Source organism: Montipora capricornis, chromosome 8 (assembly GCF_036669925.1).
Source record: "Montipora capricornis isolate CH-2021 chromosome 8, ASM3666992v2, whole genome shotgun sequence".
Taxonomy (NCBI): domain Eukaryota; kingdom Metazoa; phylum Cnidaria; class Anthozoa; order Scleractinia; family Acroporidae; genus Montipora; species Montipora capricornis.
The window spans coordinates 38741-55171 of record NC_090890.1 but is presented as its reverse complement, the minus strand read 5'-3'; the positions used below and the strand labels follow the sequence as shown (position 1 = coordinate 55171).

The following is a 16431-nucleotide window of genomic DNA, read 5'->3' as shown; positions in this document are numbered from 1 at the left end:
AAACGCGATAAAATTCCTCCCACGGTCTGTTTCAGCTTGCAATTTTTGTACTAAACTGTAACTCTTCTTCGGTGCTTCCTGCTGAGTTTTTCCCCAGATTTTGAAGAGCACAAATTGTCCCCCTTGGCCGTTTTTAAGGGGCAATCAAACCCTGCTGGATTATTTTGGTCATTGACAGTGACTGAATACTCTTCGTACTTACTGATAAACATCCGTTCATCCATTCTGAGTTGCCATCATGCTGCAGTCTGGGTGCCATATTTCAGAGCCTACCACAAAAAAAAAAAAAAAAACACAGCATTAAGTTTTATGAAGTAAAAAGGTACTACCTTTCAAAGCATCAGCCTATGCATGTACATATAATACATATATCTTCTTACCCTGCAAGAAATCTCTTGCCCCTCACCAAACACTCCATGGCATCTTGCGCACCTTGAACACGGAGGATGATAGTGTTTTTCACCTGCCTGGGATATAAGGAAAACAAAAAGAAAGCCAGTAAAATTGACACGCACAAAAAAAACCATGACAGTATTACAAATATATTATAATTACAGTTGAACCCTGTTATTTCGAATTCCCCCTTCCCCCCCCCCCCCCCCTCCCCAAACATGAAACAAAAAGTCAGAATTGTTAACAATCTGGCAGACACAGCCAGTACCCCACTGGCTTGTTAAATTACCACAACACTAAAAATAATACATACAGGATTTAGCCAAGCAATCCAATCAAAAACCATAACTGGTCAGCGGTCAACTCAAAAACAGGTGACCTCTATGAGCTCTTAACTTGAGCCTGCGATTAAGGTCACGTTGTACTGGTCTGCAGTTACCTGTTTTGACAGGGGTCAATTGACTATAACATGGATGTCCAATATCAAAGATGTACGCTATAAACTAGCTGGAGAGTGGCTGCAATGTTGGGCACAAGTATACAAATATTGATTATCCTCATTGTGATTATGATTATGATGATGATGATGATGATGATCATTATTATTATTATTATTATTATTATTAGAAGAATATTAATTATTAATTATTGGGCGACCCACAAGCAATACCGCTATAGCCATGATTACCTTGAGAAAAGCAACTCATGGGTTCCTATGAGTGTGGTGCTCCACTACTAAATCTTAGACTATAGAGGTTTCGCATGGCAGCCATGTTGCATGACAGGAACAATAGATTCTTTTTCATATGGGAACAAATGTTGTTTCTTATGCAAAACATTTTCATTGTTTCTGGCAACATGGCTGCGCGTGCAAAGCCTCTATTCAGTCATCTAAGATTTAGTAGACAACGGTTTATCTATATTCATTCACCTGTAAAACCTTTCCAATGATATAGCCGCTACATCCTGCACAAGTTACACCAAAATCAGCTTGGTAGTCTTTTTCACAGTATGGTTTTCTCATCCCTAAAACAAAATAATAGGAAATCCAAATTTTTGTTGTTGGCAAAGTCAAGCTAGTACAATGCTACAATGGCAATTACTACTCTAAAAGCAAGGATCTAAAGATGGTGGCCAATAATTTATTGATCCCATTCTTGCTTACATGTACATGTATCTGCAGACAATCGAATCACAAGCCAAGCCCGGCTTCTCTCAGCAAATAGTAAGTGCACACTTTTAGGGATCCTGGCTTTAACCTAAGAGTGACAACGTAACGTCCACACCCACTTAACCTCTTCCATCCGGAGGCAGATGATTTTACTTATCAATAATATTAATATTGATAAGTAAATAATAATTAATGATAATTATCATTGATATTATTGGGAGCCACTTGACGGTGAAAGGGTTCACAATATAATATTTTTTAATTACTATTACATGTATCTACGCCTACTCAAACAATATGTCCCATTTACACTAACCCTTTGCCTCCTAAGAACACTACACGTCATCTTGCCAGAAATTAGTGTCGAAATTGAGGGTGCGTTTGATTGACCATATTCCGGAATAGGAATACATGGAATATAAGTTTAAAATCCTTTGTTTTAGGGAGATTCACATTAAAATTGTCAAACGTCCGCTAAAATGCCATTTTATACATATTTTTATTATCCTTGCTCCTTCGAAACGGGTCAAACATACCGTTTTAATCATCACTCCACGTATTCTTATTCCGGAATAGGGTAAATCGAACGCGCCCTGAGAGAATTGATCCTCGCAATTTTGATTTATTGCTTTTTATGGACACCTGAATAATTCGGTCAGCTTCAATTGAATTTGAACCCACAACCTCTGCCATGCTGAGAGGTGCCACAGAGGTCATGGGTTGAATTCCATTAAAGCCACCTGAATTATTCATGTGTCCATCAAGTGACGCTAGCTTACATTGTCCAGCTACATTTTGTAAATGCAAGGATCACTTCTCTCATTTTCATCTTTAACCAACACGTCCAACTCACGTTTTTGTGTGAGGGGTCACGTATATTAACCTAATTTCAGATATTAATGTGCCCACATTTATTTTAAGACTAACCTGGCCATGTACTCGCCAGCCAGTAAGCAGCCACACTTTGTGCATGTGAAACACCACAAGTGCCACTGTTTCGCCAAAGCCAGTAATGACTGGCCAATGCGAATATACTATCCACATCAAGCACATTCTGCGAAAATGTAAAACAAAAAATCAGAGATTCTTTCTACTCTATACATACAGTAGTAACAAAACTGTTTATTACCAGGTCCCGTCCTTCAAAAGGTGCATAAGCTAGGCCCAGTTCAAATGTCAAATTTTTCATGTACCAAATTTAACAAACCTAATTGATTCAATAAAGGACATGAAAAGATCGACGTTGAATCAATTACAGTGTAAGTTCAACCCATCTAATTTGGGTCGACCCAAGAATTAAGTTCGAGTGGTCTACATGGGAAAATCAACTGTGGACCGACTTAGATTCAAAATAATGTCGAACTTCTCACATGCTTAATAAAATGCATGGATCAATTTGTATAATTTATTTTTGCATCCCACAATTTCCTTCTTTCATGAAAGCATTGTACATTGTGATTAGTGATAATTTCAACAAATTAAGTTTGACGTTTAAATCAACCCTGTGAACTTAACGATTTGGTAACCTATTAATTAACCGGTTCACTCCTGTAAGGGCCACTGAGACTTATACGTTTTACTCTGTCTAGAGCCAGATGATTCTACTCGTCAATGGGGAACCCACAGGAGTGAAAGGGTTAAAATAGGGATTTAAGTTCAGTACATGAAAAGTTTGACGTTTGAACTGGTCCTAATACTAACCAATAAATTATTGTCAATCCTTGAAACCAATATTCTTAAGTTGCATTGTACATGTATCTGTAGGATCGTGCTTTATCAGTGGATAACCCTATATTTCCTTCAAATAACTGAGGCCAGTGCCTTAGCAATGCAAAGAAGAAAACTAACCTTTTCCAGCAGCACTTACATGTAGGGGATTTACTGTTTAACAGCTCAGGGACAAAAAAGTTACTGGTAATAACATGTCATGATAAATAATAATAATAAGAAGAGAGAAGAAGAAGAAGAAGAAGAACCTAAAAGCATGCTGAAAACATACATGTATGTGGCTGGAACAGATTTGATACTATCATGGCTATCTTTTATATTGAATAATCCACTTGGTATTATACCGTGCACCGGTGGCTCAGTTTGGTTGCGTACTGGGCTATCACCGGGAGGTCGTGAGTTCAACTCCGGTGGACCAACACTCAGGGTCTTTAAATAACTGAGTAGAAAGTGCTGCCTTTGTAATTACATCTGCAAATAATTAGACTCTCTAGTCTTCTCAGATAAGGACAATAAGCCGGAGGTCCCGTCTCACAACCCTTCAATGTTCATAATCCTGTGGAACGTAAAAGAACCCGCACACTTGTCGCAAAGAGTGGGGCATGTACATGTAGTTCCCATTGTTGTGGTCCGGCTTCTGTGGTGTATCATGGTTGGGTGGGTAAAATGGTGGTTAACCTCGTAGGGGACCTACAGTATGTTCCATTGTTGATTCCACCATGTATGTGTTCATACTTAATCAGTAATAAATAAATATATACTGTATATATCAGTGAAATACCAGGACTCTTCTCTTGTTCCTAAATTTGATATTCTTCCATGTGCAAAGTGAAGATTTATACTTTTTTCGACCTTTCACATGCAACAGGATATTCATGTTATCATGGTTATGGACACATCAGCCAATAAAATTAGTGCATCCTCTTCACGTACGACAAATTTAGCTTTAAAAAACTCAGGACAAAATGGCCTTAAGATATGAAGACAGTGAAACTACTGCCGACTTCCTTGAGGAATTGCCTATTAAGCCATTGACTCCCAGGGGCTCCCACTGACAAGTAAAATAGTCTGGCGTTGGGCCGGTTTGCATGGCATCAAAGGATTAATTTTCTAGATAAACTTCTTCGTCCCAAGATCCCAGCCTCAGTCAAGAGGTGATCACTTTTTTCAGTGCTTTGAAAATGAATTTAAAAACTGAATTGTTTCAGATTCGGACTTTTATTACATGTATCTGTAGAATAAAAGGAATAGTACTAGTATCTATCACTCATTTCCCATCGGCGCTCAAAGCTAAAGTTTGTATCCCCAAATGGTCAAGAAAATGGCTGGTTCCTGTCCCAGTTTCATTCTAAATGTTTCCTCGGCTTTCCCGCCATTCTCATCACGAATTTCACAATTTGAGATCTGTTTATAAACAATACTTTAAAAAAAAAAAGTCAGTGCAGTGAAACAACATACTTTCTAGTCGTTGTCCCCTTGAATTATCTCCCTGATCCACTGCACCGCACCTCTGGCAGATGTAATCCTTGCCTCGTAACACAACTTTCTCGCCGGGAGGAAATGGATTCCTGAAGTGAAGTGTAATATATTTAAGTGGTGGGGAAAGTAGAGGTCACTTCTCACACATCAATTACTAAAGATCATGGTTTTGCAATGTACGTGTACCTATACTAAAGCAACCCAAAACCTTCAAATTGGATAACCTTGAGCCTAAACATTTTTTTTAGGCCTAATGATCCCTAAGAATATTTTGGAAATTATTAGTGAAATGGGAAAAGTGACCCATGCTTTAGACCTGTCCACATTTAGTCTCACCATGGTGAGGGTCAAACAATTATTAAAGCAAGATGTGTGTGATAACTACAAAATCATATACATGTATAGCTTCTCTCTAAATTTCAATAAAATGCAAAAAGCACCTACTGTCTGATATTATCAAAATTTTGAGAAGATGTGCAACTTTTTGCACGGAATTTTCTTAGAATGAAATGAAATTTGGAACAAAATCTCAAATCCTGGGTGATAGTTTGTTCACTTTTCAAAATTTCACTTGAACAAAACAAAATTTCACCTGTCTTCAAAGGGAAAAAATTCTGGCATGAATGTTCGCTGAAGGAGCGCAAAATTTCAATTAGGTAAAGGTAAGGGTACACGTTATTTACGTCGGAAGTTCCTTTACTCTCTAGAGAGTACTCTCCGAGGAAGCCGACGGTGTGCTCATTTTACCTCCCTATTTCCATCAGTGCTCCGTTTTAAGGGTATTTAAAGCTACTTAGGCTACACTGAAAGGAAAGAAGTCGAAACAAGGATGTGGGATCCGGGGATCGAACTCGGGACCTTATGCACCAAGGTCACGCACTAACCGACTGTGCCACCCTCGCTCCTTGATTACGCAGTATTATTAGTAGTATTATACGTAGTAGTATTAGTAGTATTATAATTATTATAATTATTAAAATAACACAATAAAATTATTATTATTGTCAAAATTCACTCTCATTGGTTTGGTAGAACACTTTTCTCTTAGCCTGCATAGCAAGCGTTCCTGTTCGAAAGAAGAGCTCTCAAACGATTTTCCACAAACTGGCCGCGCGACAGTTGGGGCAAGAGACTGAGGGAACGCTTGCAAGAAGACCCCCTATTTTTTGAAAACCCGTTCGTGGGCGAACGGGGCTTCTGATTGGTGCGGCACAGTCACAGTGATTGACAGGTGATAATTTTGCGAGCAAAATGTTACTTGTTAGTTCTAGCGTGACAAAGAGCTGCGCCCTTTGCAATTCAGTCCTCGACTGCAAGTAAGGGTGATTAGCACTAGCATAATTATTTATTTATTTATTTATTTAATAATAATAAATAATATATTATTAATATTATTATTATGTATTATTATTATTATTATTATTTATTATTATTATTATATATTATATTTCCAACTGTGACCCTATTTTAATGGCCTGACTCCAATGACTTCCATAGATCAGTAGCAGGGCATCTAAACTAGGAATCAGAGGGTTGTACAATGTAGCTGTTCAAACCCTGCAAAGGAACCCTTGCTTTTTTCTGTGTATCCTGAGTCACCATCGAAAAAAAACAACATTCTCATCACCTTTATCAAATCAATGTCCCTCTTACCTACAATTAGAGCAGACAAAGCACCTCTCATGATATGTATTTCCACCAATGTTGATTCCTTCACCTTCCAGAAACAGATGACAAATGCTGCATTTTGTGCCAAAACGTTCTTGGAAATCTTCAGGGCAAAAGTATTGGTCATTTTGTTCACGAACCCAACGTTTGCTAGGTCTCTGCCACACACTGAAAAATTGAAAAAAAAAAGGAAAGACAACTTACAAGGCACTGAGAACCACTAATTTAAAGTGCTGCTATGACCAAAAAATCATTCTTCTTAATTTTCCTTGGATTTCAAGACTGTAACTACACACTTAATGACCCAAGTTTTAAGCCTTGATTCCAAAATATACCTGCTTATGTTAACTGGAATTTTCCTATTTAATGGTCCACCATTACTAACTTTAAAATCTTAAGAGAGCTGGATTGAGGAGAAAAATCTTTCAAGAAGTCAAAGACTCACTAGTTTAAGAATGCTAGGCACAAGTACGTGGAAGAATGAATCTGTAGCATGGAAGTCTCAGGCTCTCAGACTATTAACCTCTTGTTTTTCACATATTATAAATAAGCTGCATTTACACACTGAAAATTTAAGCTAGTGAGTAAATGACGTCACTTTTTCCTGGATCCAACCCTCTGATGTCCGATTAGTCAGTTTTGAACATGACTAATGATGGACCATGGAATCCTAAACTAATACTCAAAGTAAACAGCCTTTGGATAAAAATCAAGGCTCAAAATTTTGTCAGTCAGATGTTAAGCAAACACACTTTCAAAATCTGAAGAAAAAAGGAAGTGATTTTTTTATCATAGTAGCTAGCTCTTTAAAAATTTGTTTTTGTTGCTTGCTGTTATTGTCTAGAGATAAAATACCTTCTTCACACAGGCCATGAATTAAACCAAAAAAAAAAAGGCTCTATCTTACAATAAACCCCGAGAAAGCACAGTTAGCAAGGTGTATGTATTTATAAAAATCTCAAAATTCCAAGGTGGAAAATCAAACCTCAGCATCCACAGAACACCAAGTATTAAATTTTTACCACTAAATTCATAAATTAATTTGATTAATTTCTGCACAGTTAAGGCCTTCAAATCAAAATAATAGACAAATTAAGTGGGTCAATTATGTGTAAGGTGGCTGGCAGACAGAAAGAAAGAAAACAAAGCAGAGTCACTGATGTTAAAAGACTCATGGCACATTGAAGCAAACATGCAAAGTTATGTCGAGTGCTTCCGTATTGTTAGGAAAACAAATCAGCAAAAATTATAGTCTGCAATCAGTTTGTTTAATCTTTTCCCTCTCGCCATTAACTAAATTTAAAATCAATTAAAAACAACCAATCGAAATGGCTAACAGACAATATTGATTTAAGAGAGTCAATCCTCTAAAAGCCGCTCATAATTAAATGTTAGTTGTTGTTCGCTACTTCTGTTGACTAAACTGGCAGTGGTTACATATAACCAATTAATTTGCTTGCAGAACGCTTCAATATAGCAACTTATGTTAATATCGTTAAGCTTATATTTGTTGTTCAATCGGTAGGCTTTTAAACTTTTAACTCAGATTATTTTTTCAAAGAAAAAATGCGAGCGTTCAATGGGTCATTTATGATCTGATAAACGATTGCCTTGTATTCACTTCTGCTTGGTGCCTTATTTATTTAAATCATTTCACGATAACAAAATTCTCGCAGAACGAAACACCAACAACGGCATACGTGTTACGACGGTGGACTCGTATCATTTCAATTTTCACAAATCCCATTAGGAATTAGGGAGAGAATGGCTTAATTCCACGAAATACTCACATAATATGCATTTTTAATGGTAGGGGTATATCAATTGCGAACAAAATATGCGATGCATGTAAAACATGCAAATTCAATGCCCACAAAGTGTGAACGTATGGCACGCGAACTGAGCAGAAGCGAACCAAGAAAGAAAATGTCGCAAGATTTCTTACAAACACATACCGAGGCAAACCAGACAATTTGCGTGAAATAGCTTTTCGTTGAATCGAAGACTTTCCCCACTGCAACCTTTCTTGCAACGAGCACAGCGATTCGAAGCTTCTCTGTCTGAAAATTCAAGGATTTTTACACAGCAACAAACAGAATCAAAATGCCCATCTCTGTCCGCTGAAAAACGGGACGTATAATAGAGAATGATAAAAATATAACTCATGTGGATTTTGAAGCTTTCATACCCATTGATGTTTTGAAAGGCGAATATTCCAGTTCAGGACAACTGTTGTGCCCTTTTCAGTATACAATAAACTGTCATAAATAAAAGCCAGCAGGATAGCGACTGGCCGCCACATTCAAATCCACCCCCAAAATACCATCCATAATGCCTTGCTGGTGTGTCTATGGAAATTCCTCTCCTTCCGTTTCTTCTCCCAGTTTCCTCAATTTCAACTCATTTTCCCAGTGTTTTTTCATTGTTCTCTTTACGATTTTCCTTTTGCTGCACCTAACACACAATGTGCTTTGCCGAACCTTATTTTGCGTTGGATTATATACAGAGAAATTATTTCGTTCCCTGAAATGGTGAGGGATTCATAAATGAAGATCAGAGAGATACGCGGCAAGGTAGTACAAGGACTGGAGAGGCGAACAAGGCAGTTTTCACCAGGGTTGTGTACAATACAATACACGAGTCAGCACTGCACTGCAGCATTGTAAACAACCCGTGACTTATAATCATGGATTTTTTTGCTTGTCAAGCCTTTCTGAGATACCACACCTATCCGGCTACATTTCCTGAAAACACAAAAGCTGACGGGAAGCAACGAGAAACTCCGTATCCCATTCTTTAAGAATTTTCGAGGGTTATTCAACCTCCCAGTATGCAATGGGTTGGGGAGTGTTTTGTTGTGGGGTGATTTATTTATAATAATGTAAGAAGTAGTGTTAATGTTAATGGTCATATTTCGAATTCCTTTCAGTTATATCGTGGGGTGAGGCAGGGATGTCCCCTCTCCCCCCTCCTTTATGTGTTAGTCGCTGAGGTTCTTGCTTGTAATATACGTTCTAATGGTGTTTTTTCGGTCTGTCTCTTCCTGGTTCGCCGTGTTTGTTGCCTGTTGTTTCTGGTTATGCTGATGACACTACCCTGGTTGTTTCTTCTGTTCCTGGTATTTTGGCTGTCTTTGATGTTTATTCTTTGTATGAGAGGGGGTCGGGGGCTAACTACATTATAGTAAATGTGAAAGTTGTGATTGGATTATTGGAACGGTCACACTGACTCGACATTACTTGGTCGTCTGTGAAGGTGAAGGTGTTGGGGGTTTTTCTGGGTCGGGCAATCTTGAGGCCGCATATCACCACGGTGGAAATGCTTTAAACTCCTGGCGTCAACATTCTTGTTGTATAAGGGCAAGGCACTTGTTACCAATGCCTTGGCCCTTTCCCGTGTGTGGTACGTGGACTATCTCATCCATGTTCCCCAGTGGTCAGTGTTGAATTAAATACGTTAATTTTTAAATTTTTCTGGAGCGGTAGTGGGATTTGGTCACGCATCGTGTTGTTGTTCAGCCTTCTTGTTTGGGTGATTTTCAGTGTAAGGTTATGGCTCTGCATGTTCAGTTGGCTCGTCGGCTTGTTTTTTCCATCTTCTTGGGTCTTTTTCATGGTTTTTGGTTGTCTTCCCTGCTCGCCGCTCCTCTGCATCTGATTTTTTTTTTCTGCTCCTCTTTTTTTTTCTCCAGGCTCTTTGTTGACTGCTTTTCGGGTGTGTAAAGGATCTCTTATGGCGTCTTCTTTGGGTATTGGTTCAGGTATTGATTTTTGTCCTGTTTCTACTACAAAATCTCCTTACTTGTTAATTGTTCTTTCCTTGTTTGGTTTTCTTTACTGTCTTGTACTTGGCATCAGCTTTTCTTTTTTGATTTGGATCGTCCTGTTATTGATTTATGTTAGAAAGTTTAACACGGGGTCCTTTACACGGCTGAGAGGCTTGCCAGTTTTGGTTATGCTCCTGTCGAGTCTCTTCAACATCTGTTTTTCCACTGTCCTATGGCGGTCAGCATCTTGTCTTGGCTTCATTCTATTATGTTCTGGCTCCTCCTCTTTGTCCTTCCATCTTTGGTACGTCACATGCTTTTTGATTGGTTCTCGTTTTGTGTTGCATTTGCATGCCTGGCCGTTTTTCTGGGGTGAACCAACATCTTGGCATTGGATGAGTCTGTTGACGTCGGCCTTTTATTGGTCGCTTTTCACCCTTGTGCTGGGTTGTGTTTGTTTTGGTTTGTCCGGTCTTTATTGTTGCTTTTGTCAAATTGTCATTTAGGAGTGTAAGTCAGACGAGGCATCTCCTAGGTGCAATTCTTTGTTTGTCTGTTTGTCTTTCGTTCATTGTTGTTTGGGGCGGGGTTCGATTCCCTGGCGAAGTTGGCGTGTTGGTACACCCCCGTTTGCGGTGCACCGTTGTGTTTGATGGACTAGTCGTTATGTCTGACGGCCCTTGCTTTCACCCTAAGGGGGCCTGCCATTCGCCTTAAACATAAAAACAATCAGAAAGTTCTAAGCCTGTTTAGCTGTCAAATGAGAGGTCATAATCTGTTGTGAGCAGCAGCAAAGAACAAAATGCTTGAGGTAGCTGATGCCAGCCTCAAGTTAATGTTACAACACTATGGTCGAAGAGAGCTAAATAGGGTTGGGTGGGCGGGATTTTGTTACAACACTGAGAGGTCAGAGAACTTGAAATGAACTAGAGATGTGAAGATAAGACTGCATGGTCTTGATGGACATAATGGAAAAGCATACATCCGATTGGACTGGGAATAACTCACCACAATGACCTGAAAGGTGAATTTGACCTTTCAACACAATGAGACAGTATTTGTCTTACCGACAGATTGTGTGACAGAAATGTACATTGAGAATACATGGTCATATAACTTCCCTGACCTCCCTTTCATGGTTGTTCACATTAACTTAACTTTATATTACTTATAAATTGGCTTTAAACTATTCCACAAGTTATCTAAAACCTTCGACAAAACCAGTCAAAACAAAAGAAATGTGATTTTCACATACAGAATTTATTGACTACCTGAAAGAGTAGAGTTGATGGGTACTTCCTAAAATATTTAATCACCCCATACACGTACAATTTTAGCAACTTGGGATAGTGACTGTGATTCGGTCTGATTGGTATGGTTGATGACATGCAAATTATTTATAACAAACAGTTTGCACTTCCCTTCCCCTTATTGGTATTTGAATATTCTGATTAGCGGTTATCTTGACAGATGACATAACAGGATTATAGTGAAATTGATGGGTGGAATAAAAAATGGGATTGTTATAGCAGGCATTCCCCTTCCTTTACTCCCTCTCCCCCTTCCGGTAAATATATGTATCCATACTCTCTCCACAGACGGTCACTGGAATTTCCTGGGGAGAAGAGGCGGGGAAGTGATCTTAGAAAAAAAGTGATATATAGATTTAGCCAAGCCTAAAAGCACAGCTCCCTGGTTATTTATTCTTACTGCCTGTAGGGTTTGTGAAAATAAAAGGTTTCCAATTGTTCGCATTTTGATGTTTCCGGTTGCTGCTTTAATAATGAAATCATTTTCTTTCCTTTCTTCTATAGAAAAATTCATTGCCTAACTAGTGAATTCCACGGTAAATTTTACGCTAAAAACTGATATCACATGAATCAAGAAGGATGAGTGCGACATCGGTTTTTCCAGTGAAATTGGCTTGGTACAAGAATCGACAAACTACGGCAATGCAACCAAGAAAGGACGAACTTCAAACATGATCTGCTCCAACATTTAAATAACGTTTGGGTGCTTCAAACAAACTTCTGAAAACACAAGCTAGTTTGTGTTGCATAATTTTACGAGAACTCATTGCAAATACGTGTTTATAACATAAGGGCAAAATTGTCCCTGTCGAGACACAACGAAAACCAATTGGGCAAACGGATTAAAAAAGCACTTGTTTGCTCGCATTTTAGAGGAAAACAAAACAACAAAATAAACTCTCTCTTTATGTCTAAAAGAGTAGAGATTAATTCCAGTTGACAATAAAAATGATTCTCATTCCTGAACAAAAGAAGAACCGATTAAACCAACTTTTAAAAATACGCATCCACTTTAAATAACGCATCCGTAAAATTTGTGTGCTAAGTATGAGCTATTACTAGTATTCTGTTTTGTCGTTGTCGTTCTCTTTCGCTCAGTCCTTTCGTTTCTGTTCTAGACATAGGTCCTCCGGGCAACATGTAACCTTATCAAAGCTTCTAAAGCTATGCCAAAAATTGCAATACAGAGAAAAAAGCAGCTCTAAGTAAATTAAAAATAAACACTGAGCTTTAAGTTTACATCCCTCCGATGCTTGACTTGAATAACTGTGTAGCCACCAGTGTCGACCACAAATATCATGATATGTCAAACTGGATTGAAACCAGCGAAAAATGCAGAAAGAAAACATCTTTCAAACCGTTTTCCACCTGAACATGAAAAGCGTTGACTGTATGAGTACTCTCGTTTATATATAGTATGGCCGTGTACCTGCATCGAGCCACACAAAGCGTGTGAAAAATGAAGCCTGACTTAGGTTCAGGTGAGTTACCCGGGTTGAGCCTGCAATCCAAACGAAAACCAGTAACTGGTCAGTAGTAAACTTTAAAAAACAGCTGACCTTGGTGAGCTCTAAGCTTGAGCCTGCCATATGGTCACGTGATACTGGTCAGCGGATACCTTGTTTTGACAGGTGTCAGTCAAAAGATGGATGTCCAATATCAAAGATGTTTGCTGTAAACTAGCATGATACTGGTCACATTGGCATACATGGAGGAGTGGACGTTTATGACGTCATAGCTATAAAACCAAATTTTCTTAACTACCGCGCGTCCACCTTTGGCGCGCGCGGAGCTCTGCTATAAAGTTAAACTGAAATTTAATGAGTAGTGTGCAATGCTAAACAAAAATATGTATATTTTCTGGAACTACACATCTACACATATTGTTTTCTCAATAATACTTGCTGATGGGGTTGGCTTTGATCTTTCGAATGATCTTTCGAAGTCGGAAGTAATTCCTAAAACATTTACTTAAGTACTCATGATTTACAACGGCCAGCATTACGCAATTGAAAATGGAAAACTTTTCTTAACGATGCAACTTGTTTTGCCTGGTATAAACTTTTCTCAACATCAACGGCTATTCAGTTTTCAGTCTCACTTTAAAAGAACCCATTTCTAGTTTCATAGGGAATTCGATAACCAAGGAATAAAACTTGACAACTATTACACCTTCGAACATCCGCTTTGTTAATTTTCCTTAGGTAGCGAACTTATGATGTATTTAATTCAAAAGGAATTCAGTCAACTGTGGCCTAGTGACAGGGTTCTCTGATAAGGCCAGATTTTTCAATAACAGCCGTTTTGCACCCAGGTTTAAATCGGTCTTCTTGCAAATAAATTCCGTCAATTTTGCTAATGAATAAACATCGCTAGCAGTCGACACAGTTGCTTCACCACAGACGATTTCGGGAGCAATGTGTGGGTACGTTTCCCGATAAGTCTTCTGCTCTGATTTGGAAAGGGTTTTCTTCTTGAGCTTCGGCGAGTTGATCTTCGTACTTTTACCAAAATCAATGATGACTGGATTGACCTGCATACCACCAAGACCACATTGTTCGCCTTAAGATCGTTATGTAGATACCCTTTGGAGTGAATATAATGAAGCATTTCAGCGATACTATCTAACACCCGAATCCACTCGTCGCAGCTCAGCTTCTTCTTAAACGCAGCACGCCACACCGTAAGACTATGCTCTTTTGTGCCGAGAAACTGCAAAACAATACTGTACGGTTTTACTTTAGTTTGGACGCCAAACAAAAATGGTAAGCCTTGATGGTCTCCTAACTTGGCAATTACTTTTGCCTCGTACAAGACCTCGGCTTTGACGTCTTCTCGCCCGCTGCGGCTTCGAAATTCTTTCACAACCACAGTCCAATCTCTGTATTCGGCAAGTTGGCAGACTCCAAAAGTTCCCGAACCGATTGTCTTCCTCAAAGGTTTTAGGAGTTTCCGATCAATTTCCCGTAAAAAGCTTTCGCTTTCCGCCACCTGGGTTCTCTTGACTGGTTTTGTGCTTCGTGGTTCTTCAAATTTCTCGCCGTGGGCTACCGTTGTCGCTGAACAATTTCCAACCAATTGCGACGCTTTCGAAGCCTGCAATCGGTTACACTGTTCTTCAGCCTTTTTCTTCTCAACAGCGTTGTCTTCTACAATTCGGGATTTTTCGCTGATACTTCCACTTCCATTTTCTCAATCTTCTCTGCTTGTCGTGGAGTTCCCACGAAATTGAAGTGTAGGAACTGGTAACTAGCTAGAGGCTTGGCTACAAGCCTGAGGCCTGGTTACGGAGCTGATGATGGACTGAAAACGTGGTTTTTCACGAACAATTTGGACTTGAATGTTGGACAAATTTCTTTAACTTTTCGAAACGGAAAGCTTAATTTAAGTTTAAAAGTATTGTGACCGCATCCTCGGCAACACTGCTGCAGTTACGGTACAGTTTTTGCGAAGCTTGCGGCTCAAAATCCTGGTTTCCGCCAAGTTGCGCATCAGCTTTTTCCTTGTTCTTTCTCTCGTACTCTCCTCTCTTCCTCTCTGCCCTTCGTTGTTTTTTTTTTTTCTAATATCTTTAAAGTAAAGCCGTCTGTTTCTCTCTCTTTCATCTAAATCCATCGCGCACTATAGCTAGGTCCGTAATGAGACTACTTGCACACCAATAAAGTGTAATTTGCGGCATTTCATGTTAGGACAAAAAAGTAGGACTGTGATTGGATAATGGGGGTGTGATAATCTTTAAAGATCAAGCATAATAAACCTTGCAGGAACAGGACTACTATTCGGTTGCAAAATGGTTCCATACAAGACACACTGTGATAATGGTGATAAGAAATTCACCACTTCGACTGCCTTGCTGAAGCACAGGACGACGAGGCATCCGTCGCCGAGGCGAGTCAAACAATTGCCATTTTACGATAGAGAAACCATAATGTCAGTGCCAAAACCATACATAAGATCACCAAGTCAAACACTTTTTCAAACTTACAAGTTGTGGCTATCTGGCGTTGCTGAAAGCATGACCTCGACTTTACATCCTAAAGTATCAGGCAAGTGAATGACCGTTCATGTAAGGATTGCTATTGTTTGAAGTAAAATTAAGATGATTTTGGCGTAAACACAGACTCATGTAATCACTTGAACTTGAAGTTAATTGAAAGTAGATTCTTGCCATCCTGTATCGCTTTTGTTCCGTTAATCGTCGCCTAACACGCATACGTGGGGTTTAAGTGCGTATGCAAACCTGGAGAGATTTTTTTTGTTTTAATGGAACCGCGTGAGGATGGTGTCTACTCGCAGCTTAGTGGCTCGCGAAATCCCTCGACTTCGCCACTCGGCACGCGAACATTAATCCCCCAGCTGTACAGGATAACTGTCGCGTGGACGATCCTCTGGGAAAATGTAAGGCACGAGTGAGACCAATAACACAAGACGTCAAAGGCAATATGCCTTCTGTGAGCAAACTCGTATGTTGATGAAACAAAATGTAAACAGTGAATTCCCTAAATTAACTATGCTGTGGTGTAACGAATGTTTTCCATTTTGCGTACAGGAAAATGGATGAAGGTTGAAAGATACGACTGTCCTGTAGACGCCCCCACTGGAAAACCACCGGTATAGAAAAGGGCTGCGCGATTTCCTGGAAGTGCTTTGAGATGGAAGAGGTCAAAGCTGTTTTTCAGAGCAGTTTGACACCTTTGGTTGTTAACAAGTCTTCTTATGGAGAGAAAGAGCCGGCAGATGAGGGATCTCTCAGTGGAGCATCAGCCATCGCCCTTGCAAAGGCGAAAGCAAGAAAGAGCAATAGCAATAACAACAGTCAACAACCGACATGCCGGGCATGTTTGGTAATGGGCGAAGGAGAGGGAAGGCTACACGTGAGTTCGAGGTAATTTGGTGGCCGGATATGTACATTAATC

At 39.3% G+C, this 16431-nt stretch overlaps 1 protein-coding gene and 1 pseudogene across 1 annotated transcript; both read right to left on the bottom strand.

Annotated features, from left to right (window-relative positions):
• Positions 1–216: 216 nt before the first annotated feature.
• Positions 217–8747, bottom strand: LOC138014314 (actin-binding LIM protein 2-like; annotated as a pseudogene).
• Positions 8748–13739: 4992 nt separating this feature from the next.
• LOC138059790 (uncharacterized) lies at positions 13740–15130 on the bottom strand. The gene is given in 3 exon segments (XM_068905404.1): positions 13740–14059; positions 14062–14664; positions 15037–15130. Coding segments are annotated over 3 exon segments (1017 nt in total).
• Positions 15131–16431: the final 1301 nt, after the last annotated feature.